The sequence below is a fragment of the Sprattus sprattus genome (genome assembly GCF_963457725.1).
Source record: "Sprattus sprattus genome assembly, chromosome: 10".
Classification (NCBI taxonomy): Eukaryota; Metazoa; Chordata; class Actinopteri; order Clupeiformes; family Clupeidae; genus Sprattus; species Sprattus sprattus.
The window spans coordinates 26,316,439-26,343,731 of record NC_137908.1 but is presented as its reverse complement, the minus strand read 5'-3'; the positions used below and the strand labels follow the sequence as shown (position 1 = coordinate 26,343,731).

The 27,293-nt window shown below is 47.0% G+C and overlaps 2 protein-coding genes across 5 annotated transcripts; one reads left to right on the top strand and one right to left on the bottom strand.

Annotated features, from left to right (window-relative positions):
* The first annotated feature begins 741 nt into the window (after positions 1–741).
* Positions 742–13,104, top strand: mbd6 (methyl-CpG binding domain protein 6). Of its 2 annotated transcripts, none has more exons than XM_080845539.1 (13): positions 742–809; positions 2,315–2,493; positions 2,715–2,854; positions 3,059–3,161; positions 3,745–3,907; positions 4,116–6,227; positions 7,351–8,216; positions 8,564–8,723; positions 9,295–9,449; positions 9,547–10,239; positions 10,750–10,799; positions 10,917–10,980; positions 11,531–13,104. In XM_080845539.1, the coding sequence occupies exons 3-13, from the start codon at positions 2,739–2,741 to the stop codon at positions 11,588–11,590; spliced, it is 4,542 nt and encodes a 1,513-aa protein (XP_080701665.1). In that variant the 5' UTR covers positions 742–809; positions 2,315–2,493; positions 2,715–2,738; the 3' UTR covers positions 11,591–13,104. The 2 variants fall into 2 exon arrangements, with proteins under 2 accessions (XP_080701665.1, XP_080701664.1); XM_080845538.1 differs by lacking the exon at positions 742–809 and adding an exon at positions 1,035–1,186.
* Positions 13,105–13,274: 170 nt separating this feature from the next.
* On the bottom strand, positions 13,275–26,304 carry dctn2 (dynactin 2 (p50)). 3 transcript variants are annotated; one of them, XR_013968793.1, is made up of 15 exons: positions 26,122–26,304; positions 25,087–25,155; positions 21,586–21,682; positions 20,412–20,473; positions 19,807–19,905; positions 18,558–18,718; positions 17,034–17,184; positions 16,730–16,795; positions 16,601–16,636; positions 16,294–16,371; positions 15,791–15,862; positions 15,060–15,162; positions 14,586–14,677; positions 13,801–14,187; positions 13,275–13,542 (listed from the first exon to the last, which is right to left on the bottom strand). XR_013968793.1 is itself a non-coding variant. In XM_080845837.1 (15 exons), the coding sequence occupies exons 1-14, from the start codon at positions 26,155–26,157 to the stop codon at positions 14,101–14,103; spliced, it is 1,209 nt and encodes a 402-aa protein (XP_080701963.1). In that variant the 5' UTR covers positions 26,158–26,304; the 3' UTR covers positions 13,275–13,542; positions 14,093–14,100. The 3 variants fall into 3 exon arrangements, 2 of the variants coding, with proteins under 2 accessions (XP_080701963.1, XP_080701962.1); XM_080845837.1 differs by having other exon boundaries at positions 14,093–14,187; XM_080845836.1 differs by having other exon boundaries at positions 13,275–14,187.
* Positions 26,305–27,293: the final 989 nt, after the last annotated feature.

Sequence of the window (27,293 nt, the reverse complement as noted above, 5' to 3'; positions counted from 1 at the left end):
TTACTTTTGAAATGGACTAATTCCATGTTCCATGTAGTCTTTTGGCTACTCAAACAATTCCCTCTAAAAAAAAGTACACGCAAATGATAAACATAAACCTGACATTCCTTCTATGGAAAATTGGTGATGAAAAAAATGAAAAATCATGGTAAAACAACAGAAAACTCCTAAGTGGTCAAGGGGCTCACATACTTTAAAGTGGCACTGTACATTTCAAATTTGTATTTGTAATCAATTAAACTATCTACCCATGTCTCAACATGCCATTCATCTACCATGAAGTATTTTGAAGTATTTTGTGGTGTTTAACAAACTGAAACACACATGGTTTAACAACTTTGCTCCTAATATTATTGAAATGTGTGTATTTTATCAACCCATTTATAAGTCTACAGTGTCATCTTAAATGTACCCTGTGGTCACATGTTGTTCGTATTGCTGGCCTTTGTGTACTTGTAGCAGAACTAGCTATACTGATTGTCCTCCCTTGTCTGGCCCGGGTAATTGATTGAGCCTCTGACCACTTGACAAAAGTGAGCGTTTCTGCATGGTATCCCTGCAAATTAAATTGTATCAACTGTATCACACCACATAATGACTTACAGTCTACTGTAACAAAGGACAGAGATTTCTACTCCTTTACTCTAGAAATGTAGCCGTGGTGCCGTGCAGCGCGCGGTGCATTTTGGGTATGGAATTCCCAAGACCGTCCCTAGGCGACTGCGCATGTCTGAGAGGAAACTCCATTATTTTTTTGGCACGGAATCCTAAGGAAAAATAGGAACTTGGAAACAAGGATAAAGCAAAAGGTACACCACTGAGTCCAAATCATATCAGAAGACATGGTTGCACGCCCAAATTAAGTTTGAGTCGATGTTTTACGTTTGAATGGAACGATCGCACCCGCTGCGGCCGACAAGGATCATCTCGAAATTAAAGTCATTTGCGACAATGCAACGGGCGCAGTAAAACCCATCGTTATTGCTCTTTGTTTTTAAACAGGACGGGCCGATGGTGCACGGATGAGAGACGAACAAAATTGACTTAAAATAATGGTCGTCGCAAAAAAGATCGGTTATAACAACAGCCGTTGCAACTAAACTCTGTCAACTAGCTAGCTAGCTATTGCTATATCTAGCTTCTGCACTGCAGCGCGGCGAAGGAACAGGAAACTTCGTAAACAGAGGTATGTTGTAACTACTAGCTTGCAAGTTAGCAAAGCCAGTTAGCTCAGAATTTATGTGCACATTTTGCGTAATTAATTTGCACAAGTAAAGGTCCTGGACTTAGATTGCGGTCAGCTTCTTGTTTTAGCATTAGAGGTCATATCGTATGCATATCGTAACAACGTCTACTGTGCGTCTTTTCCAGGTATCTAGCAAGCTAAGATGCTATGGTTGATTTGTTTACACTCAGCACAGATCAATCAGATTACAGTGGTAACCTTAGTCATAGTCTAAAAACGTAGTAAATATTAAAATATTTTTGATGAAGGCAGTTACTGAATTTGATAGCCATTGTTTAACAAGAGGAGCAACTGTCTTAGTGTGTTGTGGTTCACTATGTGTGCGCATCTCTTATCTCAAAGTGCCATGATTGCCTTCTTTTGTTGTCTCTTTAGGGTACTCATTTGTCATGATCTGAACCAGATTTAGCATGGATTGTTGCCAATCACCTATAACGTATTTGTTGTTGTACAGTACAGGCGGCATGAGATACAGCTATGCTGTTTTAGGAGCCATTGCATTGAGATTATAATTATGTGCCTAAACTTAAATACGAATTGTTTTCCCTAGACCTCTTTGATTCCATATACAGAAAACCCACTCTGTCGGTTGTTTTTCTTGCTTTGATTCTAGATTCTCTCCCATTCCCTTTCCTTTTTGCACTCTATCCTTCCTGCTAGTTGCACTCTCACATTTGGGGAAAATGTTGCTGCCAGGACTTCAAACAGAACCCAGTGACACATTTCACACCCCCTGTTATCCTCTCTCTTTCTAACCAAATGATTGCTTGTTTGAGTAAGCCTAGCACTTGGGAGAATCTCTGCTTAACCTGCCAAAGAAGGAACCAGTCTAATATAGTTGATGCCTGAAGGAAAGTCCACATGTTACATTTGTGTGTGTGATATTTTTTTGATGTAGGCCTTCTGTATGTCCATGTATAACTTTTGTTAACAGGTATTTATGTCTACCAACACAGTACTTGTAAGAAATAGTGCTTTTCAGACCTGTATTGGCAAAACTTTGTGTTTACTTACTTTGGGTTAACCTTGGGTTTCTTTGTGCTTTCTTTTTATTTGACTTTCTGACAGGGAAATTCCCAGCCTTCAGCTGAGCGCAAGAGTAGAGGAGAACAGCGGAGAGGGCGTGAGTGCAGCAAGGCAGTCAGCTGGATCTGTGTCCCATTGTGTACACCTCTGTTCTGTGAACATGTCCTCTGAGAGCTGGATTCCATGGACGCTACTGATCAGGGATATATGAAGATGAAAAGGTGAAGACCTGTCTGGCTTCTCTATTTATTTACAAGTGCTGTTGTTCAGTTTCAGTGGTGTCTGAAATTACACTTTTTTTTAGCATTGGTTCCTACTGAAAGATTTTAGTTGCCTTTTGGGATCTGTGAATGTTATTTTATATTTTACATATGCCCTCAGCTCTGTATTTTACCACTGCTTACTCATGAATGTCTGCATGTTCATCTGTTCTCAATGGAAGGTGCTGGAAGCCTCGGAGCAGAAAATGACGGGAGGTAGTGAGTGTGCTGCTGGAGACAAAGATGGTGTCCCCACACGGACAGCACAGGTGCCAGTGGGTTGGCAGAGAAAAGTGGAGGAGGGGGCCGTGGCCTACATCAGGTGAACAGAGGAACAGACAAAACAATACAATACCAATATGCACCTAAAGTAGTACAAATATCATGAGTTGGAAACAATAATAAGTTGGGGTGTCACTTCAGGGACAAAACTGCTGTAATTGTATCTTGTATCGTCCACATGTGTCATTGTTTCCACCCTCGCAACTCACTAATTTAATGTAAACTCGTTGGTTCTCTGTTCCAGCCCAAGCGGCACCATCCTGTCTTCAGTTGAAGAGGTTAGGGCATACCTTCTGACAGACAGCACGTGTAAGTGTGGGTTGGAGTGCCCACTGGTCGTCCACAAGGTAACTGAGATTGTTCTGGCGAAGTATTTGTTACATTATTGGATCTGAATCTGTGTAGAAATAAAGATGGGTGACTTTTGGATGTAGGTTTTACAATTATAAAGATAGCAATTATTTGTGACTACTCCATTATGTTATTCTCTTGCTCTGTTCTGGCAAACCACATTGGAATAAGCCATATTTGCCTTTATTCAGATAATCCTTTTACTCTTTTGCAACAAAAGTGATTTGTTTTCGTTATTGTTTTCTTATCTGTTAAAATTGCAATCAACTTTAAGACGATCTGAATTAATCAACTTACCAAGAAATTGGGAACCTTATGTATTACACAACTGCTGTGTTTTTCTGCGAGATAATACACAGGCACTAAACATCTGTTGAGTGCAGAGTCTAAACTTGACTGCATGAAATCAGATAGAATTAGACGGAGTGTCTTTAACATGGAGCTTAAGCCAGCAATCAAGGAAAGTGACCCCAGAGGACAGGCAGCCTGTTGTGTCTGGTGTGGGGGCCTGTGACTTGCAACCCTTTGTATGGACACAAGCTCTTCTCTAACTCTTCAACTGTCCCCTTGTGCGTTCAGGTCTTTAACTTTGACCCAGTGGCTCTAGTGCGACCACAGATCCAGCAGCCTGGCAAGGCAGAGGAAGACATGACTAAACTCTGCAACCACCGCAGGAAAGTGGTCGCTATGGCAGCACTGTGTCGCAGTATGCAGGCCTCCCAACTTCCTCTTCATGGCCCAGGTACCACCCGGCGATTAGCATTATGTCAACACAACACAGTTAGGATAAGGTTGTTGAAGTAGACTGTGAAAAAAAAAATGCTCTTGCAGAACCTTTGACCTTTCAATCTGAGCAGCATAAATGTGAAGCGATAGTACAAGTTACAATGAGCTGGAGGGTTCTGTTGGACCAGTCTCCCCTCTAACTGTGTGTGTTTTTGTCATGTTAGGGAGCTCTTTCTGTTCCATGGAGGGCAGGGACCAAAGAGGGGGCCCTTTGGTAGTCCACATGGAAGAGGGAGGCCACTGCACTTATTCTGCCCAACCTCGACTCTCTGCTCAGTCTAAGTCCAACAGTAACCCTGCCCCACGTGGAGTACACAGCAACTTCCCATTGTCCCCTTCAATGACACTCCTTCACAATGGATCTTTGCCTCACTCCAACTCTCTCCTGTCCTCGGAGGCCACCGTTGTCTCTAAGAGACCATCATCTTCTTCCCCTGGTTGCAACTCGGCGGGCTATGGTATGCCGCCGTGGTACCCTCGCCCATCCACGCCTCAAACCATAATGCAACGGCTGCCCCAGGCCTCAGCATCACCAGGCTTGGCAAAGCCAGGGACCCACCCCAGCATCTCATCGCTGGACCTCTCCCTCTCCTCCTCTTCCTCTTCATCTGCTTCTTTGTCTTTGAGCACGACAGGAAGGCCCGGACAGACCCATCAGCAGGGAAGCCGTGTTAAATCTCCCTCTCCCATCTCCCTGTGCCTGTCTCCCTCCAGGACTCTGGATGCTACCTCTCCCCACCAGCGCTCGCGCCACTCCTCCACCTCCTCCACGCTCTCTGAGCAAGGCAAACCACCCTGCCCGGCGCGCTCCCCACTGCCCCCCAACACGCCCTGCCTTTCGCCCAAAGTCCCTCTCCATCCACCGAGCCCCAGAGGCCGCCTGGAGGGAATGTTGCAGCACTACAAAGACTGCAGTACCGGCAGCAACCCCAGCAACACCGCTCAGCACCCGAGCAACCAAAGTAATTTTCAGGTACCCCAAAATCTGTCCCCTTTTGCCACTGATAGGAAGAATGGGCCAACGGTGCCCGGTCCTGGAGCTGCCCATGGCCCTGGGACGGCTGGCGGGTTCCTGGGCCTGCCACTGGGCCAGCTCCTGAGCCAGCAGAAGACCCCGCAGCATGTCTCTTCTTTCCCAGCCAGCAGCTTGCTCTCAGCGGCCGCCAAGGCGCAAATGGCCAGCCAGAAGAGCCAGGCTCTCGTGGATGGCGGTGGTGTCGGCACACCCTCCGCTGGCCCCGAGAAGGATCCCCAGCAATCCAAGGTATTGATAAGCACTTTAAACAGTAGCCTCCCCTCCACTGCTAGGCCACTCCCCATGACTGCCTTCCTGCTTCCCCACTCCCCCTCACTCCCCTCCCAAGCCCTCAACCCCATGCCGCTCGTGCTGACAGACAAGGTGTCGCGTCGCAAGCGCCAGCGCAGGTCTCCCACGGTGCTCAGCATGCTGAAGGAGTCACAGCTGATCAGCCTGAGGTCTGTCGGAGACCCCTCTGCTCTTCCCATCCCCAATTCAATCCCTTCTCCTTCTTCCTCACCTTCCTCCTCTTCCTCCTCTCCCAACACCCCTCTGCTGCCCCCACCCTCGGAACATCTTTTCATGCAGCGCCATTCTGCCTCTCCAAACAACTCTCTTCCCGGCCTCAAGCAGGCAGACATGGAAGAGCTTAAACGGCTTGGCTTCGTCCAGCCGCTGGTGACTCCCTCTCCGTCCCAGCCACTCTCCGCTCTCCTGCAGCTCCTCAGCATGCAGAACGCCCAGGCTTCCGCCGTCGCGCAGTCCTCCCCTTCCTCCCCCAGCCCTGTCCCGCCACCGGCAACCACCAACACCCGAACAGCATCCCAGCCCCTCAACCACTGCGATGCTCAGCCCATGCAGCACATGCAAACTGCTCAGCAGCAGCAGCAACAGCTCCAAAGCCTAGTGCCTGCTCTCGAAGGCCCAATTCAGCTGCCATCTGCACAGTCCTTTCCCCTGATGACGGTGGCAGAGCAGATGGACAGCCCTGCTAACACCACCACCACCACCACTACCATGCTCAAGTCTAGCCCCAGCCCTGTCCTTAACCTCAGCCAGGCGCACACCAGCGTACCAGGGGTCCCTCCACAGGAGTGCAGCAGCCAGATCCTCAGCATGCTGGGCCAGCTGTCCGCTGCGTCCCACTGCCTGCCTCACGCCCCCCTGGCAGAGAAGAGCTGTGGGCCCAAACTAGGAGTCGGCCCCCATGATGAAGTCGGCTATCCCTCCAACCAGACCCAGGCAATGGATGCAGAAGGTGAGAGAGAGAGATTGCGTTTTTACTTTGCATTTGGCAGAAATGTGTAGGAGCTCAACTTAAAGGAGCCCAAAGCAACATTAGGGCATCAAAATGGAAATATTCTCAAGCCTCTTATGTTGCCTCGGGCGCCTTTAAGTCCGCTGGGTATGGGTTCAGACCAGCCTTTTTTTGGCCAGGTTTTCTGTTTTTGGACAACTGTTTCTCAGAGTACAATTGTTTCTCTGCAGAGGTTCAAGTGTTAGAGAATATTATTATATTTAGTCAGAGGACTAAAGAACTGTCTCAGTCAGAGAGCTGAAATGACCTAATCATAAGCCCGACAGTGGGAATGATGCTAAGGCAGCTAATCATTACAGGATGCATGGTTCACTAGAGACCTGCAACAGCCAACCTTTGTTTCGGACATAAGGCAAGGCAAGTTCGCAGAGGCAATTAAATGTGCTTTAGATAAATAATAACAAAAGGAACATCCAAAAGACAGATGAAGATAAGTGAAAACTAAAAATGAAATTAATAGAAACTAAAGAATAGAATGAAAAGAACGTACAAAGTACATAAAATAAAAACATTGTGGAAGTAGTCCCGACAGTGTGTTGTCGAAACACTGACTAGGGAACCATAGATTAATAGCCCGAATAGAATCCAGAATAGCACTACCCTGTTTGGAATGACTAGAGGTCTACTTTTTACAACAGTTTTAAAGAACATAGAAAATCTGCAACCACCCACCATATTATTTTGACTCATTCCTTGTTCAAACATCTGGATATTTGTCTTGGATGTGAAAAAAAAAATTGTTCCAGTGATGTGTTGTTTATTGCGGCCACTCATGTTATTATGTTACTTTTTAAGTATTTATTTTTCTAAAAGAGACTAATTCATTTGATATTCCAAAACTCAAGCTTGGCTAGACTTCTGACACAACTGGCTCTTATTTTGAGCAAGAACACAGATCTCTATAAAACATGCCTGACATTTTGCCTTTTGACCTTCAACCTTAAGATTTACTCTGCCTGAGATTTACATTTGGATACAGCTCATGTAATGTGAAGCATTTTTGGTTGTTTTCCGAGACATCATAATCATATAGTTAAACATCTCCCTCCCTCCCTCTCTTCAGGTGCTTTGGTGGCCGTTGAAACCCAGGACCCCTCAGAGCCCAGACTGCTGGGCCCATGTGCCTCTGATCCAGGTCTGTCTCTCCCCTCGGCCGACTCCTCCAGTGCCCTCCAGCTGGCTGAGTCGTTCCCCTTCATGAATCAGGAGCAGCTCCTGCAGCTCCTCTCTGCAAACTCTGGACTGCCATCCCTACTGCCTCCTTTCCTGGGCTCGCTCCCCTTATGGACAGGGCTTCATCAGACGACACAAACCGCCCAGCAAAATCAACATCAGTCACAACAGCAACAGATGCAACATACAGGCCTGCTCAATCAGACCTCCCAGCTAAACATCTTACCATCTCTATCAGGAGCTCAGGGAGACTTTCCAGTCAATCTCATTAGTCTATTACACCCCCCACCTCCGCATGCTGCTGCCCAGGGCCAGACGGGTGATGCTGGTGACAAACCCAGCCTCCAGGCCCTCCTCATGGCCTCTCTGCTGCTCAGCCAGCAGCATGCTGCCACCATGCTGCCCATCCCTGGCCTGGGCCAGCTAAACCTGGACCTCCCCCTCCAGCAGCAGCAACAGCACCCGCAGCAGCAGCAGTTCCCCCCGCTACCGGACGGCATGTCTCTGGAAAAGACCCCAGGGCTTGTGGAGTCAATGCTGACGGGCCCTGGGCTGCTGGAGGCGCTCCAGGGCCTGGTCGCTGCCGGCGACGGGACGCTATCAGCCTCCCAGTCCCTCCTGCTCTCCGCAACCCTCCCCCCTCCGGCCTTCCTCTCCCTTAACCCCGCCCTGCTGGCCGCAGCCTTAGGTCCTGCTGACCCCCTCCCCGCCCCTCAGCAGATCCCCACCCACCAATCCCCACTGGCTCACTCTCAGGTACCCCCCGTGCCCCTGTCCGCAGTGCATGCCTGCCTGCCTGCCTGCCTGCCTGCCAGTGCCTGACAGAACGCTTGTTAGCACTTTGCATGCTGGGAGTAGTGCCTGAATGCCACATATAGTCCCTATATGTGTGAACAACACTCAAAAACACACACACACACCTTCTAAATGTACATTGCCCTGCTCTACTAAACTCTACTCACAAATGTATATGTAGTGTGGATTCATCTCATTTCTGTAGTGCTAACATGCATGTGAACGATGGCACGTCTTGTCTCAAACATCAGCCGAAAGTCTACCCATCTCTCTGCTTAAAGTCTGGCCTTGTGTGTGTTATTGTCTAGGGGACTGTCTCCAGCCCTTCGGCAGGCTCTACCTCTGTCCCCCTGCTGCCTAGCACTGTGCCTGAAGAAATCAACTCTCTGGTGCCCCTGACCGAGCAGGACAAGAGCAACGGCCAGACCCCTTCACTCCTTCCCCCTCTGCTTCCCCCAGGAATGATGGGTACGTGTCTGTCGGACCGGTCAATCAGCTTTGTTGAGTTTTCTCCAGATAAATCATTATAGAACAAAAACAAAAAGTCTTTAGAAATCATAGGTTTGATCCATGGTTTTATATGTTGCTTGGCTTGCGTTCTGTCTTACAGTCTTCATCAAACTGGTCTTTGCTGATATTAACGACCCCCCCCCAAGACATTTTCCAGCGCACTGTAATGAATGGGTCTTATTGTCTGTTATCTGAGTGAGGTGGTTGACTTGGTTATCACTGAACGCTTTGTTGGCACATGTTAATTAAAATGTGCCGCCTCTTGCTGGTTTGGTTAGTTGACGTTGGTGTGATTTGATTCATTAAAGGAGAGCAGACAGCTTCTTTGCCAGGTTGCACAACTAAAATACTTTCAGCCTTCATCAGTTTATTTGTTTAGCTTGGTGGTTAATGAGTCTCACGCTGTGTTCACAAACGCAACAAAAGGGACCAGATTTTGGGGGTATTTCTTTTTTTGGGAAACTCTTCCCAGTGCATGGTTAGGTCTACCAACATCTGTTTACAGGAGATATTCATGTGTCCTTTCCAGGTGAGCTGGCAGCCCTGGGTAACATTAGTGGCCTCCACAGTTTACTGAGCACAGGGCCTCTGCTGTTGCCCCAAGTGCCCACGTCTGCACTGGGCGTCCCTCTCCAAGGCCAGGGTGCCCTCAACCCGCTAGCTTGCCTCATCAACAGCCTACAGGTAAGGCTCTACGTGGGGGTATCTGTTGGAGGATGTGTGTTTGTAGGAGTCAGTCAGAAACGATGAACTTCACCTGCCCTCTTTGTTTTCTCGCCAGCTCAACATGGGCCCCACCCTCGCTGTAGACAAACAGCTGGGCCTGGCCGAGACCACCAACCCGCCCCGGGATGAGGGCATTCCCGCCAGCCAGCTGGCCCAGGAGCCTTTGCCCAACCCAGGCCACGTCCAGGGGGCTCAGTCCCAGCAGCGGGAGAGCTCCGCCGGGGCATTGTTCGACCCCTACGGCTCATTCATGGACACCATCTACACCTCCTTCCTCCAGGTCAGCGGGAAGGACTCTGAGGCGTTGGGAGGAGCCACCCCCAACCCGCTCTCCTTCCCTGCGCCGGACCTCCCCGCTCTGCTGGCCCAGCCCAGCGCGCCCCCCTCCCTCAGTCCACGGCGGGCCTGTTCTGTGCACAACCCCGACCTGTCCCGCCTCAGCATGGAGGCGGCACAGTCTCCCGCCCGCGGCACCCCCAAGCTCAGCGAGGACGCCTCGTCCACCCCGCCGCCCAGCAAGCCAGGGGGCTCCGAGAGACACGACGAGGCACCCCTGCCGCCGGCGTTCTTGGAGGAAGCGAAAACCGACGGCTCGTCCTCGCTGTGTGTATACAGTAACGGACTGGCTTTGGGCCCTGTGCACCAAGGACAGCAGCAGGAGGAGGGCCGGCCTGGGCCCCAGGGCTACCTCAGCCCCCGGGGCAACGCTGAGGCTGTGGAGGATGGCGTGGACTCCAACATGGGGAAAGTAAGTCTGTTGTATTAGTGTGCTTGTAGTGGTGTTAGGTCTTATGGGGCCCAGGCATAACCTCAGCACCATGGAACAAGAGTTGACAGCATAGAGAATCATTGAAATTTGGAGCAGGAGTGTGTTAAAACCAAACCAACAAGACTAAGCCAACTGGCTTTTCCTTTAAGCACTCACCCTTAACTGAGGCATTTCCCTGCACTTTTAGCCAAAAAACTCCTCCCAGCTCTGCTCTTTCAGCTCCTCAGGAGAAGACTTTAGACATTTCAAATGCCATTAATGCTGTAATTTCTCCCAGTTTTGTTTCGACTTATATTCACGGTGGTTGGACACAAGACTATATATAGCCGTTCTACAGCATAACAGCTTTTCTTCAAAATGTTCAGTTGAATCATACATTTATGTATGTATGTATGTATGTATGTATGTATGGGTAAGCACGTGACGCGAGGGACTCATTTCCACCACAGACTCTGAGAGCTCACCGCCCTGCTTCCCACTCTTTTTCAGGAGCCCTCCGTACGAACAGGAGCCAGGAGAGGGAGGAAGAGGAAACAAGTGTAAGCTCTTACACATAAACTGATTTTTGTTTATATTTAAAGAATCTTTCCTGCATTGATGGATTTTTCTTAACATCTGGTTCAGTTTTTTTTCTTTTCTTTTTTTCCCCCTGTTAGACTTGAGAGGGTGCCAGATGGACCTGGGGGTCTAGACTGCATCATAGAGGAACCACAAGTAACAGTAAGCCCATTTCTTTGCATCGGATTTAAACTTAAACGTGCTGTAGACTAGACATTGCTCGTTGCTGGTGTGGTGCTTTTAGCTGGACGCGTTTAACAATTCATGTTTTCATACTTAAATATGTCTCATATTGTGAGATCCTCTCTCTGCTCAGAGGCATGATGGGTAAAGGATGGTGGTTCTTCTCACTCCCTTCTCACATTTATTCCAGAGTGGTTTTGGGGAGGAAATGGCCTGCTGTGACACTGTCACTGAGTGTCCACATTACAGCTTTAAGGCCAGATAAAATAAGATGAGACCTGCTCTGTGGTTTAGCGCTAATTACAAAATCTAATGCGTAAAAATGTCTGGCCTTTATCAATCCAATAGCAAGGCTAAGTTTATCCAGTTATTTTCACTGAGAGAGATAACTGGCCTTGGTTTAACCTAACCAAATTGGAATTGGATACATCCAGACATAATTCCATAATACCAAAGATTCACTGCTGTCTACCTTAAAGGCCCAGTGAGCTGTAGATCCTAAAAGAGTTTATTCTCCATCTCTTATCAGACAGCACTGCCCAAGCCTGTGAGGTCCACCAGGGGCAAGAGGAGAAGAGTGATCAGATAGCCTCCCACCTAAGGGCCGTCTGCAGACCTCTCTACCCCATCAACACCAGCACTGTCACCACCTGATGACCCCACACGACCCCTGAACCCCCATGTGGCCGAGTCATTGTGAATCACTGCGCCTCACTGTGAAGACCCACAGAGACTTTCACCGACTCCTGTTCTCCATAGTGTGTTGTTCAGATCCCCCCCCCCCCCCCCCCCCCCGTCTCGTGTAGCCAGCTGTGCTGTTGGGACCACTTCATCTTTCCATGCCAACCCAATACTGCCAGCGATGTTGGCCCATCACATCTCTGCTTGTTTGGAGGGGCAGAAAATGGAAGGAGTTAGCTGTGGATAAATCATTTATTTTGACTCTGTGTGTGGGATATTTCTGCAGATATAGGAAAAATATGTATACGTCTGTGTGTGTGTTTGTGTGTCCACATTGGCAAGTGTATGTGTGTGTGTGTGTTTTGTTTTCTTTTTATTTTAGTTGTGTATTACATCAGGGTCATAGAAAACTTGAATGAAGTGTGTGTGCAGTAGGTCCAGGAGCAGACGTTTTGCATGTTATGCTGTGGTTGTGTGTGTGTGTACATGTGCGTGTGTGTGTGTATGTGTGTGTGTGTGTGTGTACATGTGTACATGTGTGTGTGTGTGTGTACATGTGTGTGTACATGAGTGTGTACGTATCCTGCTGTTGCTGATACCAGAGGCACCCTGGCACGCTTGAGTTCTGCACCCATGCTTCACCCGCCACACAGCGCTACAGTGCCCCACGTGGTCCAAACAGTGCCACGTTTCCTCATTACCATCCCCCAGCAGTGGGTGGCCTCGTCACTGGAGATGTCGAGACGCCCCAGGCTCCCCCCCCCCCCTTTCATGATGCTTATCCCATCCTGACATAATTCTCAATGGGCACCTATCACCACGCTCGGCAAGAAATGCCAAATGGAAAAGAGAAATGAAATAGTATCAAAACAAAAAAAACCTACCCGCTCACTCCATGAGAAAAAGGGGGCACCTATTCCTCCCTTATCCGTTGAGATAAGTGTTTATTTGTTATTTTTGTGTGTGTGTGTGTGTGTGTGTGTGTGTGTGAGTGAGAGGGGAGAGTGTTTAGGGTTGAGGAGATAAGTTACCCATGGCCATGGGATTAGGATCCCGTCTGTGAAATCAGGTTCTCCAAGGTGTCCTGTCGGTGTGTGCAGAGCATAGCAGCAGTCTGCCGGTCCGTCTCCTACTGGGCAGGAGCAGAACCCTGTCCTCATACTCGGGACTCTGACTGCCCATCCTTCATCAACATAGGCACAAGTTACTGACTATTTAAAATAATGATTTAAGTAATAATGAAGCAGAATATGCAATTTTACTATTGAATTCTTGTATATATGTACAGTTTTAGTATTTTATTTTGTACACTTTTTTTAGGGAAAAAAATGATCAATTTGTAAAGTATTTCTTCCTGAGACAATTCCCCTTTTCCCGCCTTTTTCATATTTACGTTCGATTTGTAAAGAGAACCCTTTTAAAAAATTGTGAATGGTAGCATTTCGTTTTTCAATGGAAGTTGATTTTTTTTTTTTAATTATTTAACAGATTAAAAACATGTTTACCAAATCCCAGATTCCTGTGTTCTGCCCTTCACTGTTGTAAAAAAAAAATGTGCGTGAGTCGGGTTAAAGCATGTGTTTAATCCATTTTCCAACACCAATGATTTACAATACAGTCCATTGTAAGCAATAACAAAGCAGATTGGACATTGTCTGGTGGCATGTAGGTTCAGTAATAATAAGCTACAGTTACAAGCAACTGAGCAGAAAACATGTTAAGGTTCACAGGCATATTTACAAGCATTCCAAGTTACCTCCTGCCAAATCAGACAGAAAACAGGTCATCTACAGTAGCCCAGAGGATGTCCTTTTGTCTGCAAACTGAAATGATGCTCCATTTCTTTGTGCACCGTGACCCCTGTGGTTCAACAAGAAAACCGTGTGACAAACATTTCATCTTTCCCGACACCTTTTTACATCACTTTTTAAATTTGACATGGCAACCTGAATCAGTAATATCCCAACTTTTTGTTTTGTTTTAAAAGAGTGCCTATGACATGACTGCCTGCATCTTTTTGAATAATTTCTTAATAAAAAAAAATAAAATAAAAAGTAGCCACCAATGGAGTACGGAGACTTGAGTAACTGGTAGGTATATGGGAGATTAAATACTCACAGGGATGTACAGTACAGACATCAGATCCCTGCAGATCTGACGGAGGCAATAGCAGGCATATAAACTACTGTAGTGTGGTATTTGTGGTACACAATTCTCCCTTCCCTGTCCCTGGTGGATTCCAACTTGGACATTTTGCATTGCAAAAAGAAAAGGCTGAGGTGGAGAGAGAATGTGAATATAAAGAGAGGGTTTGAAAAAAAGAAAAAAAAAAATGCCACCTTTTTTTTCTTCTATTTTCTCCCCCTCCCTCATTCATTTCTCCTGTTCCAGTAAAAAATAAAAACCTAACATTTCTACTTATTTGGAGAGCTTCTGCATCCTCTGGTCTAAAGTACCGAAGTTCTCCTCCACACCCTTCAGGTTTTCCTTCATGGTCTGCTGCACCTGAGAATGAGAACGAGGGAGTGAGAAAGACAGAAAGCAGAGAGATTGACAGGATGTAGTGAGAGTCTGACAGGCCTCACATCACTACTGTGGCCTTGATGCAGGACCGACCACAGCCTGTGTGATGCCAGGCGTGCTGCAGTCACAGGCTTTTCTCTCTGACAGCAGGCTGATGCTGCAGAAGGCGTTTTAAACAGTGGACCGCTGCACTGTCCAGCAGAGTGCAGCTTCACAGAACTGGCTAAACGGGGAAGGGGTGAACACTATGCTACGGCTTTGTGAAGACTCGTGGCTCACTGTTCCGATGCTCACATACCAGACAACCATCGTCTTCCGAAACATACAGAGGTCCATTTCAAATGTTTCCGTGCTTATATGTGTACAGTACATGTGCATACCTGTGTTAGCAGTGTGCTGTTGTCCTTCAAGGAGTTGTTGATCATCTGCTGCGTGGTGTCCAAATGGGTGAGCAGCTGGCCAAACTGCATGGCTAAAAGACAGAGACATTGAACAGTTAGACATTACCGAGGAGCACACCACAGAGGACATCCGAAGCATCCTCGATACGTCTGTATTTAGTGTTGAACAGCGTCCAACATCAAGCTCCCTGATCAACCTTTAGAAGTTCATATTATGCGGAATTCAGCAAGACAAATTCAGATTCAGAGTGCCGGGAGGTGTCTGAATGAGGTCAAACAGCAGGTGAAAGAACAACAAAGAAATAGGAAGGAGTAGAAGGGAAATGGGAACAGGGGCGTAGAGATTCAGTTAGCTGAGGTGGGTTCAAGAGCAATATGGCAGGAAGAAACTAGGACGGGGGGGGAGAGAGACAGAGCGATAGGAGATGAAAAGAGATGAAGGAGTAGAAGTACCTTGCTCATGCAACTCCTTTACCGCAATCAGCCTCTGCACCACCTGAGGGAGAGAGGTTGCCATGGCGTCCCACTTCTGGACGACGTCGTAGAGCTGAGACACCTGCAAGGGCACAAACAAATCTCAGAGACGCAGTTCATTTACATAACACACACATCAACTTTTTTCACTTCATCACTGTTGGGACTGCACACACAAACACACACGCACACACACACACATGCATACACAGACACAGCTCTCCTGACTGCTTCGCATAACTGTGCAGCCTTACAGGAGATGATGTAACCCAGTTCTGGTCCTGAAGGGCCCCTTTTGGACACAGTTGGTGCTATTGCGGCAATAGTAATAGTATTGCAATAGTATTGCCTATAATGTTACATTTACATTTAGTCATTTAGCATGTGTTGGTGAATAGCAAAAAAGATGATTGTGTGGACACACACACACACACACACACACACACACACACACACACACACACACACACCCACACACCCACACACACTAATCTGGGCTGGGCCTGTTACAGACTGGGACGGATATGGGGCAGATGCGCTCCCGAGTCGACTGCTCTCAGAACAGCATTACAGTGAGGCTCCAGTGTGAATGAGTTGGTGAGCACTGGGCTCGAGGGGGGCCCTTGAACCTTACTGTGCCATACCAACCAGTCTACTGGTGCTCCGGCACAGACGTGAGGAGTGGAGGGAGAGGGGGCAGCTGGCCTCACCTTGTTCTGTGTGTCGGCGTCCTCGATGGCTGCCTTGTGCTTGGCGATCTCGTTCATCTTCCCCAGTACGCTCTGTGGAGGGCGACAACAGACAACGTTCAGCTGGCATCTCCCGTCAGTCGCCTGGCTGTCACTATGGACATGGCACAGTGACAGGATCTGAAACACCTCCCTTAGTGTGCCTTGCACTGGGAAGCATCAGCAGGCACATTTACATCGCTGAGAGACACCCACATCCCCTTATGCAGCCTGAGATGGATCGCACTGCTTCAGCTACGGGTGACTGCTACTGCTGCAGGGTATATAGGAGGCTCTCTGCTCTAATCAATGCAGTACTTAAAAGGAGCCATTTTAAAAAAAAAGCATGGCCCTCACTTTCCTAGAGGGAGAAGGAGGAGATGTGTGGGGGAGGGGAGGAAGGAAAAGAAAGGGAAGACGAGGTGGAAGAGGAAGATTTCAAAAAGAAAAAGTGACTAGGTGAAAAAAGGCCATTAGTTGATCACCTGGAGTCTGGCCTCCACCTGGTCCAGAGTGGTGGCGTCCAGAGCATTGACCCGGGCTTGGAGGATCTCCAGGGTGTCCTACACAAACAACAAACACAACAGAAGGACAGAGCATTATGCACACTTCACACACACTCACGTGTTCACACACACACACACACACACACTCACGTGTTCACACACACACACACACACACACACACACACACACACACACACACACACACACACACACACACACACACACACAGAGGACAGACCACAGCTGGTCCTGCGACAGACAGATGGGTGGACAGGGAGCACTCACAATCAGGCTGCCTCCTCCGGCTGCACTCAGGGGACCCTGTGAGGGAGGAAGGACAGGTTGGTGGATGTTAGACCAGGAGGAGCGGATGATGGGAGGTCGTCAGCGAGAGTTTGACCGTGGCCAACGTACCTGTTTGTCAGAGCCGGACCCCACAGCGGTCTCCAGTTCCGCCAGCCTCTTCCCCAGCTCAGCCATCTGCATAGGGAGGAGAAACGGTGGACAATTTCACAAAATACTAAAGTGTTACAACCCCAATGACACACTAGAAATAAGACTACAAATCTATCCCATTTATGGCCACAAATCTATTCCATCTTTATACATCCATTCCTTTTCACCTTTTATCGCATTTAACCAGTTTAATAGGATGATTTCCTTCGATCCACTTTCTGGCCTGCGTGAGTGTGCTCGCGGTAAGGCGCTAAGTGCTCACCTTGGCAGCCTCGGAGAACTTCTCCTGTTCGGGCCGGCTGTGCAGCTCGTACACACACACTCCATCCGGGCCCTTGGCCCCCGCCGCCTTCCCCTCTCCTGACGAGGAGCTACGGCTGCCCCGCGCCGCCTCCAGCTGAGTCAACAACCGCCTGAGGGAGGGAGGGGAAGAGAGAATGAGAGAGAGAGAGAGAGAGAGAGAGAGAGAGAGAGAGAGAGAGAGAGAGAGCCAAGAGGAGACAGGGACAGCACAAGAGGGACAGATGACCGACAGAACATACCAAGACAAAGACAGCAAGCAGAGAGAGAGAGAGAGAGAGAGAGAGAGAGAGAGAGAGAGAGAGAGAGAGAGAGAGGGGAAGAGAGCAAGGGAATTGAGAGAGAGAAGGGAGGGCCAAAAATAAAGAGGAAGCAGCAACAGAGAGACAGGGTGACAGAGAACAAAGGGGCAGAGAGAGAGAGAGAGAGAGAGAGAGAGAGAGAGAGAGAGAGAGAGAGCGCAAGAGAGAGAGAACAATCAGACAGAGCCAGGAGAAGAACAGAGTGTAAACAGAAAGAGTATAAAGTAGGAAGAGCAGAAAGAGATAGACGCCATTAGCAAGCGCAGGGGGGAGAGAGGGTTCAGGAAGAGTGGGAAAGAAACAAAAGAAAGGGAAAGAGAGAGAAAAGGTTAAAGCGAAGAAAGCTCCACCTTGCGGTAGTATCTGTGACAAATGTCCCTGGACAGGAGATGTAAGTGTGGGGCGGTTCTTGACAGTGCAGGCAGTACTTGACCGGGTTCACTGTGTCTTTACACATTTAGCCTCTCAATTTATCACCAGGCCTCTGACAGTTTTATCCCACTAATGTCCTCCCCCATAACTACACTTCCATTAACTTTTCTCTCTTCTCCCCACCCCACCCCCATCTCTCCCCTTCACCCATTACACTTTCTCTCGCTCCTTTCCAACCTGATTTTCTCTTTCCACCTCCATCCTCCTGTATCCTTCCAGCCTCAAACCATTCAGTAATTCTTTTCTTGCAGTGACCTCTCCTCAATAGCTCAGGTAACTTACTAAGGAGGACACGCACCTTTAGGATCCCTCTCTCGCCAACCCTCTTTTCTCCTTTTCTCCCTCATCCTGCCATCTTCAAACAATCCAGCACTCTTTCACTCTATGGCGGCAAACCCCCTACCATCCTCTATACTCCTCAATATCTCCAGTTACTTACTGAGGGCGAACGTGTCTGTCTGTCTGTCTGTCTGTCTGTCTGTCTGTCTGTCTGTCTGTCTGTCTGTCTGTCTGTCTGTCTGTCTGTCTGTCTGTCTGTCTGTCTGTCTGTCTGTCTGTCTGTCTGTCTGTCTGTCTGTCTGTCTGTCTGTCTGTCTGTCGGTCTGTCTCCATCAATGGTTCTCTCTCCATCTATGTCTCCCTTTCCCATCTCCGTCTCTCTCCATCTTTGTCTCTCTCTCCATCTATGTCTGTGCACCCATCTCTCTACTACTAAAAGTACCCTCACCCACCCCCTCCCCCCTTCCACTCACTTGGCGAGGGCTCCATCTGGGTCGGCCAGGTTGATGTGGGCCTGTGGGCCGAGCAGGGAATCCAGGTGAGCTGAGACCAACTGCTGCTTCAACTGGGCTGCCTGCTGGGCCAAAGCCACGGGGGTCAGACGCTCCTCAGCACTGCTGTCCCGCGTGCTCGTCTGAGGGACGCACACACACACACACACACACACACACATAAACATTAACATATATGGGTATGGATACATGTACACACATGGAACACGCACGCATGAACATGCCCGCAGAAACACACACACACACACACACACACACACACACACACACACACACACACACACACACACACACACACACACACACACACACACACACACACACACACACACACACACACACACACAGTGCCTTGCAAAAGTATTCACCCCCTTTGATGTTTTACCCTTTTATAAATCAATCATTTTTGACACAAAAATGACAAAAAAGTGCTATTTCATGTCTAAGTGAAAACAGATTTCTACACAGTAATGTAAATTAAATAAAAATATGTAATGTAAAATAAGTGATTGCATAAGTATTCACCCCCTTTAAAGTGACTGACCTAATTCAACAGAGGTCCAGCCAATTGGTGCTAGTAGTCTCACAATTAGTGAAATGTGGATCAGTGTGCAGTGAATGTGTCTCCAGTGATTGTAGTATAACAACACCCGTGCCTGGAAGGTCCATTTACTGGTCAGTATTCAGTAATCAGTATTCCTGGCTATCGTTACACCATGAAGACAAAAGAACACTCCAAGCAACTCAGAGAAAAGGTTATTGAAAAGTATAAGGGTAAAACATCTAAGGGGGTGAATACTTATGCAAGGCACTGTACACACACTGTTTCTGAAACCTGCAGAGTAATGCCTGCTGTTGCAGTTAAGAACATTCCAGGCCAGCGCTGGGTTTAAACTCAGCCTGTGGGTACTGCCCTCCTACCGGGAAAGCAATGGAAACGGCCCAGAATGTGCAAGCGCTGCTGAAATCTATTAAAAGCCCCGCTGCATTCAGAATTCTAAGAGGGCATTTCAGGAATATTAACATTTACCAAGAAGGAGGGATTTTTCTCTCTGATTCTTTCAAATTCTTCTTCCTTAGCTACTGTTCTGAGGTCAGTGGCAGGGCTGCTGCTTAACATGGCGCCTCAGAAGTTTCCTCTAACGAGCGGAAGGCTAAGCCGCAGACGGACGCTAAAGGGACGGCTGCTAAGCAGCGGCGGCGGCCTGACCTGGATGACCTCCACTTCCTGAGTCAGCTCCTGAATCTCATTGAGCAGCCGCTGGTACTTCTGCTGAGGAGTCTCCTTCACCCCGCAGCCCTCTGCCAACTGAGAGAGAGAGAGAGAGAGAGAGAGTATAAATAACGGGTAGAGGAAGCAAGACAGAGAAAAAAAAAAAAGATGGAGAAAATAAAAGAGGAGGTAGAGGTATGTGGGGGGGGGGGGGGGGAGGGGATAAGGAATAGGTAGTCAAAGGCACAAGAACGAGTGTGAATGGAATGTGAAAACCGAAGAGGAGGATGAAAAGGGAGACAGGAGGGACATGATCATGGTCTGGTTAGTCTGAGAAGACGGAGAAGCTGCCCCTCGACACAAGACCATCATGAATGCACAGAACATGAATAGAACATACTGTGCATAGAACAGCAATGATGCATACCATATCCAAGACTAAAACTAAAATCTGCTGAGCACATTCACACATGATCATGCACTCATGGGATAGCTCCCTGTGATTCCCCCACGGATCTAATAATGAGTTGAGTTGTTAGCGGGGGGTCCTGTTTAAATGGGACAGTGCTGTGAAGCCTGCTGGGAGAGGGTGCACTACTCACAATCTCATACTCTCCAGACTCGTAGCCCACTCGCTTGTTCTTACTGATGCGGTCGGAGAAGTCTGCAGGGAGGAGAGAACATCACAGTCACGTCAGAACTGATGTTTGCATGTTTTCTCCCCATACAGGCTTTCATTCAAAGCGACTGGGGACAGAAGGAACAGGCTCCCTGGCAATAGGAAGCCTTGTTTTTGTCATTTTTCAGCCAACTTAGTAATAGGAATGCATTTGACTAAGATCAAAATGGACATGCAGTGAAAATCTAGCCTACATTTTCATTTTTGTCACTGAGCTCTGCTCAAGGCTGAAAACATGACCCATCAAGTTTGGTAAGCTACATTCTACAAGAACATCTTACATGGTTAAAGGTCACTGTATTTAAAGACACTGGACCTCATTCTCAACATTTTCCTAAGTGTCTTCTTAAATTTCTTCTTACGAACTTCATAAGACCAACCCTAAAAAAAGACCCCTGCCGGATTCATGAATGCATGGAAATGTGTTCTTAAACTGGCAAATGTTCTTAGCTGTGCACTGATTCTTAAACTGAACGTGCATTCTCGTACACCTGATTTTGCAAACATAAATGCCCTGCCAGCTCCTTACAAGGGCATGCAACCACAGGGCCATGTGCACACAGAATCCACAGACAAGGCGAAAGCAACTTGAGACTGATCAAAATCATGACAAAGTGGAAAGCGAACACCGGTGGTGCACCAGCCAGTAGACGCAGACCTAACTTCACCGGTGAAGAGGTGGAGACTGTTGCAGAATGTAGATGTGCCCATTCTATTCCACGCAATTAGGTTTAGAGCTTATTTATTTATTCACTGCCATGTGCAGTGTTCGTGAAGTGCTTTTATTTATTTTAGGACATCACGATGACTCGTAGAATCATAACTATAAATTTGAAACGTAATTGTTAATGATACAAATATTCTCTTATTCATTATTATTTTAATTATTTAAATCCGAGGATGTCTGTAGAATTGATGTTAACGCAATCACCAATGATTTCTCACTAATTAAAAGCTGAGCACACTCCAATCTACGACTGCAACAGACATTTCTTCTTAACTTTTTCGAGAACGAGGCCCACTGTGTGTTAACGTTTGCCCAGTATCTCCTAAGGGGCTGTGTTAAAGAAAGTGAATGAGGAAGTTACACAACTGACCCAGGCCCTTGGTGCTGACGCGCTTGTCCTTGAACTTGTCGTAAGATGCATTGGGGTTGACCACAATGCGCTCCACACTGTCACTGCATAGCTCCTCCTGTCATGGATACACATACAAAGGTCAGATAGAAACACACACACACACACACACACACAGTTCACTTCATCACTGTTGGGACTGCACACACAAACACACACAGATACATGCACACACAGACACAGATCTCCTGGCTGCTTTGCATAACTGTGCAGCCTTACAGGAGATGATGTCACCCAGTTCTGGTCCTGAAGGGCCACTTTTGGACACAGTTGGTCCAGTTGGTTCTATTGCCTAAAATGCTGGTGAATAGCAAAAAAGATGACTGTGTGTAGGCCTCTAAAACATTGTGGGTCCTTCAAAACCAGGACTGTGTCAAATAAAACAAAACTGAAGTGATTGTGGTTGAATCTTGATCAGTTGATTGATTCCTTTATTTGTACACTTTACTTCACCCCACGATCCTGAATACATTCTGACACACTCATGTCATGTTCATGCAGCCGTCACTCATTCACACCCTCATATTCCCACACGTTAACACCAGCTGAGACTCTGACAGGGACTTAGCAACATGCAGCCTAAGCAACACATACTCCAGCAGCCCCAGCATCTTCGCTCGGTCAGCAATGGTGTGCACTCGCACACACGCACGCAGACACACACACACACGCACGCATACACACGCACACACACATAGGCTCAACAGGGACCACTAAACCACCAAGAGAATGAACCCACAGCTGATATGCTGTGTGGATATCCTATGAGGGGACTCTTTTTCTTCTACAGAGCAGACTACGGTTGTTATGGGGCAGGCTTGAGCAGGCCTAAGTTACGGGTCTTTTAGAGGAACAGGGGAAGCTGTGCTTGAGACAGTTGAACACTTGGGGGTGTTACTTCACCTACAACTATCTCACTTTCAACCAAAGCTGAGGAGCTCTGCAGGGGAATGGCAGCAAGCAACACACAGTCGACCAACAACAAAGACACACACATACACAGACATATACACAAAACAGAGGACAACCACAAGGAAAACACAGCCAGAGAGAAGTTAAGGGTTAGTGGGAGGGGAAGGGGGGGGGGGGGGGGGGGGGGGGGGTCAGGTACACTCTTACCAGCTCCTTAGGTTCCCAAAGATGGTTAGAGAAAAAAAAGAAAAAGGAGAGAAGAAAGAGAGAGAAGAAAGAAAAAGAGGGAGGGAGAGAGAGAGAGAAAAACACAGATTAATGTGGTTATCACATGCCATGCACAAACAGGAGCTGCCGGCTAGAGTGATGAGAAAGGGGCAGTTGTTCTCCAAGCGCGGTCCCAGCCTCAAGACAGTAGGGGACGTTCAATTCAGGAGGGGGGGGGGGGCAATCAGGCCTCCACGTTTCCTCCAGCCTAAGGGGGATGCGTGAGTGATGGGCTGCTTCTGCACTAACTGCTTTGACAGTAGAGGGGGCTGCAGTGTGCAGGGCATGTAATGGAGCATAGATACTTGTCTTCTCTTAATTCACCTGGACACTACACAGCAGATCCCCTCAGACGGAGGAAAGAATGGGTTCAGGGTTCAGTCAGCAACAAAAACAAACAAGCTGAGGGCTAAATGAGAACAAACAGACTGCTGCCATTAAAGCCACCTCTACAAAGTTGCTGAGACCGTACCAGGAGGGTGTTTTCTTCTCATCACATTTTCTGCATGCCCTTTCCATTCTTTTGCGTACCCCTAATAGCACTTTTGCATTCCTTTGCAAAACTCCAGCATTATAAGCACAAAAGGAATGCAAAAAGTATTCTACAAGAAGTTCCCAGCGTGGCCTTTCAGGGTCCCTTCTGGGTTTTGGGATAGAAGTCAAACGGATGGAAGTGCCATGTGATGAGCCTAGGCGCGTGGGGCAAAACGAGCCGTTCTCAAACACGTCTGCAGCTGTGGGGAAGGGCTAACCACCCCCCCTCGTCTCTTTCAAGTCTGAGGGGATCAAAGGAGCGATGCGGCCAGGCTGGCTTCAGATCAGCGTCAGTGCAGGTGTTAAAACATATGGAGCGGTGGTGTGTGAGTGGAGGGGGCAGGAGGTTGTTAGTAACGAGACTACAAGAACGCACAACAGTGCGCTGTCAGCAGCACACACATCCCTAGTGACACACACACAAACCTCAGTCACTCACACACACATTTTCACACACACACACACACACACACACACACACACACAGAGTCATCTATTGCTTATTTTCTGGGGTGAGGAGGGAGCTACATCTAGATGAGATGGTAAATAGAAACATCTTACTACTGGAAACCATCTGTGCTGGCTACAGCTAACACTGATAAACCACCCTCCACTGACTCTACCACTTGTGCAGTATTATCTTCATAGATGTATCACAGTTTTATTTTAAGAAATAAATTAACACCATAATAAACAAAAAACTGGTTAAAACAAACAAAACACATAACTAATTTTCTCCCAAAGCGAAAAATCACAAAACAATCAAATCAAATCAAATCAATCACCACATCTACTCTATAAATACAATTCAACTTCATTAGAACACAAAACCAAGAGGATAGGGGGGGGGGGGGGGGGGGGGGGACAAAATATTTGTTTAGATTAATTTCAAAACCCATGCAATTTACTGGACTTAATTGGGAGGAGAAATAGAACCTCTTACTTGTACAAACTAGAGTCCGAGAAGGAGGAGGGGAGAGGAGGACATGGACACGGGGAGGAGGAAGAACTCCATTAGGTTTTTAGTGAGGGTAAGGCAACAAGAGTGAGCATCGCAGCGCCATGCTGTGTTTCAGGAGGTGGACTTCCAAGTGCATACCAACAATTGTGACATTAGCTCACAACGTGAAAGATGTGACATAACACCGCTAAACTGTTGCAAGGGCAGCACTGTCTGCTTTCCAAGTGTTTGCTTGTTAGTTCAATTTAGTCAGATTTTCATCAAAGTGTACACTTCACTAGGTTAAACATGTATGGTCACAAACTGTTAAAAGTACAATAGGCCTTTTTACCTTTGTTGTCTTGTGACCATGACATGAGACCACAAACTATAACAAACAAACCAATCCAGGCTGCTGAGGGGTAGAGAGGTCAAGCCATAATCCACTTGTCCTGAGATCATGAGATAATACAACTGGCCTTCTTAGCCCTGGCTTCATAGCTTAAGTTTTGGTTTAATTTAGGTGGCTGGTTTGTGGTCCAAACTCAGTGTCATGTGAAAACTAAGATAAAGAGGTCTACTGAAGGTGGTGTCCAAAACTGAATCCATAAAAAAAAACATAATTCAGTGGAACAGCCATATGACTAATTGTGAATTCACCCAATCCTTCCATAATATTCCAGGCACCTAATAGAGCCTGATTATTATAATATGAATATTAATCTGTGTCAAACCGTGGTTATGATGACTGCTGTAACCTAATGGTTTCCATTCAAAGATGAGGAGAAAAGTGTCAGTCCGTTACTTACCGACTCAAACTGGGCTTGGTCATCCTCAGGCAGGTCACTGGTCTCATAGCAATCAGGCTCATTAAAGGCCTGTGGGCAATTATGCAATACATCTAGTTATCATTCAATAGAAAGATCATGAGAAACTAAGAAACATATCCAATTAGCAACAGCGAGAACTATCTACAGTCTGGTGACTGTAAAGTGTGTTAAGGGTGGCAGAATAGATGGAAGTGGCAAAAACTGTGCAATCATCACACACCAAGTCTAAACTCATATGGAAAGTAGTGATCTTATCTTTAGGAATACGGTATCCGGGTTACATTTAGATAGTAAGGTTTGACCATTGAAGGTGATTATTTTCAATACACTGGCCAACGCCCTGAAACATTTGTTCCGCTAATGGTTACTGCGCACCAAAGTCACACATTTAATTAATGTCAGCTTATTATGCAATCAGATTGTCTAACAGTAGTTGACTGCTGCCTCATTACCACTAGCCCTAGGCTACAACGGAGAGATAACATTCTTAGCGAGTCAACATGCCAGTCACATCAGCTGACTCTCGTTCTAGCAAACTAGCATCCTTTGCATCTTCATCAAAATTTGCTAGAACATGCTAGAAAGACATCGATGTAAATATATTTAAGCAATACCAGTTACACCTGCATGTCCAACTTGAATCATGTAATAGCTCGTTAAATCCCTACCCAAATTGTTTACCTAGTTAGCAGTATATTGCTAGAAAGCTACCTCAAGACGAGGACCTTTAACGCCAAGTGGATGGTAGTGAGTTAGCAAGCTCGCCGGCAAATATGTTTAACGCTAACGTTATCTTTGGTAAACCTGATACCCTGTGCGATGTTCTGACTGATCACCGCAGTTATAAAACACCATCAAGATATCATAAAGTATGAATATCTAAATAGTTAGCTAATGAGCTAAGACTTAAACCCTTAAAACAAAACTAGCGCTATTTTCTTGTTATTGTGTTAGCCATGGCTATCAAGCTAGGTATCTAGGATAGCTAGCTTGTTAGCCTCAAAGCATACTTACGATGCCTGGCAAGTTGGCGTATTTGGGATCAGCCATCGCAGTGCCGAAAGATGCAAGAGTTTTTCTTACTTAATTTTTAATTGTAAATACTGTTAATAGGTCAAAAGCTTGTATGAGGCCGCCACACGTACAATAACCTTAACTGGAACGACAACCGCTTGGGCTGTGGATAAACTAGGCCGCTCCCTTTTGACAGTTCGAATGGTTGGCAGGCTGAAAAATCGCGATACTTTACGCCGATAATGACGTAATGTGATTGTGTGCTGACGGGATTTATAGTTTTATTGTGAGGCTCTTTAACAGTCAAATAGGCCTTTCTAAAACTAGCCGACATTCATTAATTAATAAATCCAAATTGAGTTACTGCACAGATTAAGAATGTATTCTATCAGTTAGTGTGCTTGTTGGCTTTTGAACCCATGGCGTGGTGTAGGCCTAGCATCTTAAACTAGGATAGACTAAAAAGAAACAGAAGATAGCCTACATCGAGATTGCGTTTGTCTTCTGTTTTTTCAAGATATCGCAACTAGTGCTACTACTTTTCTCCCTCTCTTAGCATTGGCTATAGAATGTGCATTTTAAAAATGTTCACACATTAAGCATGGTGTTATAGGCTATAGCTTTAATGAATAACCCTTATCACATTTTTTTACTTGGCGATGCACCTTGCTCAAGCTATTTAACCTATTGGCCTAGGCTACAGATAATTAGGCCCACTCGAGTTCAGCTGCAGCACTATTCAGGGAGGGCTTGAGTTTAGGCCTATTTATTAAATTATTGTATTGAATTATTAAATGTACATGTATCCAACAATTTCATAAAATGCGTCGTTATATCTATCATTTTAGTCCCTCCTCGTCGCAAAATATAACATTTCTGTGTCGTAGGGTAGGCCTACGTAGCCTAAACACGAATGTATTTCTCTAACCTTGTCCTGAGTGCATTGGTGCTGATGCGAGCAGGCCTACCACTTTAATGATGCCGTGCTGCACAACAGAGACCCCGCCCCACGCCACTTATAGACCAGACTGATGCTTTCGCTGCAAAGCGTGCCTCACCATCCTTGCAACATCTCGTCGTTCTCCAACTGGACCTGTTTGGAATACGCGAAATTCATTTCGAAAAACAAATCAGACGAAGCGTCGAATATACAGGCGCATTACTACCTCGTC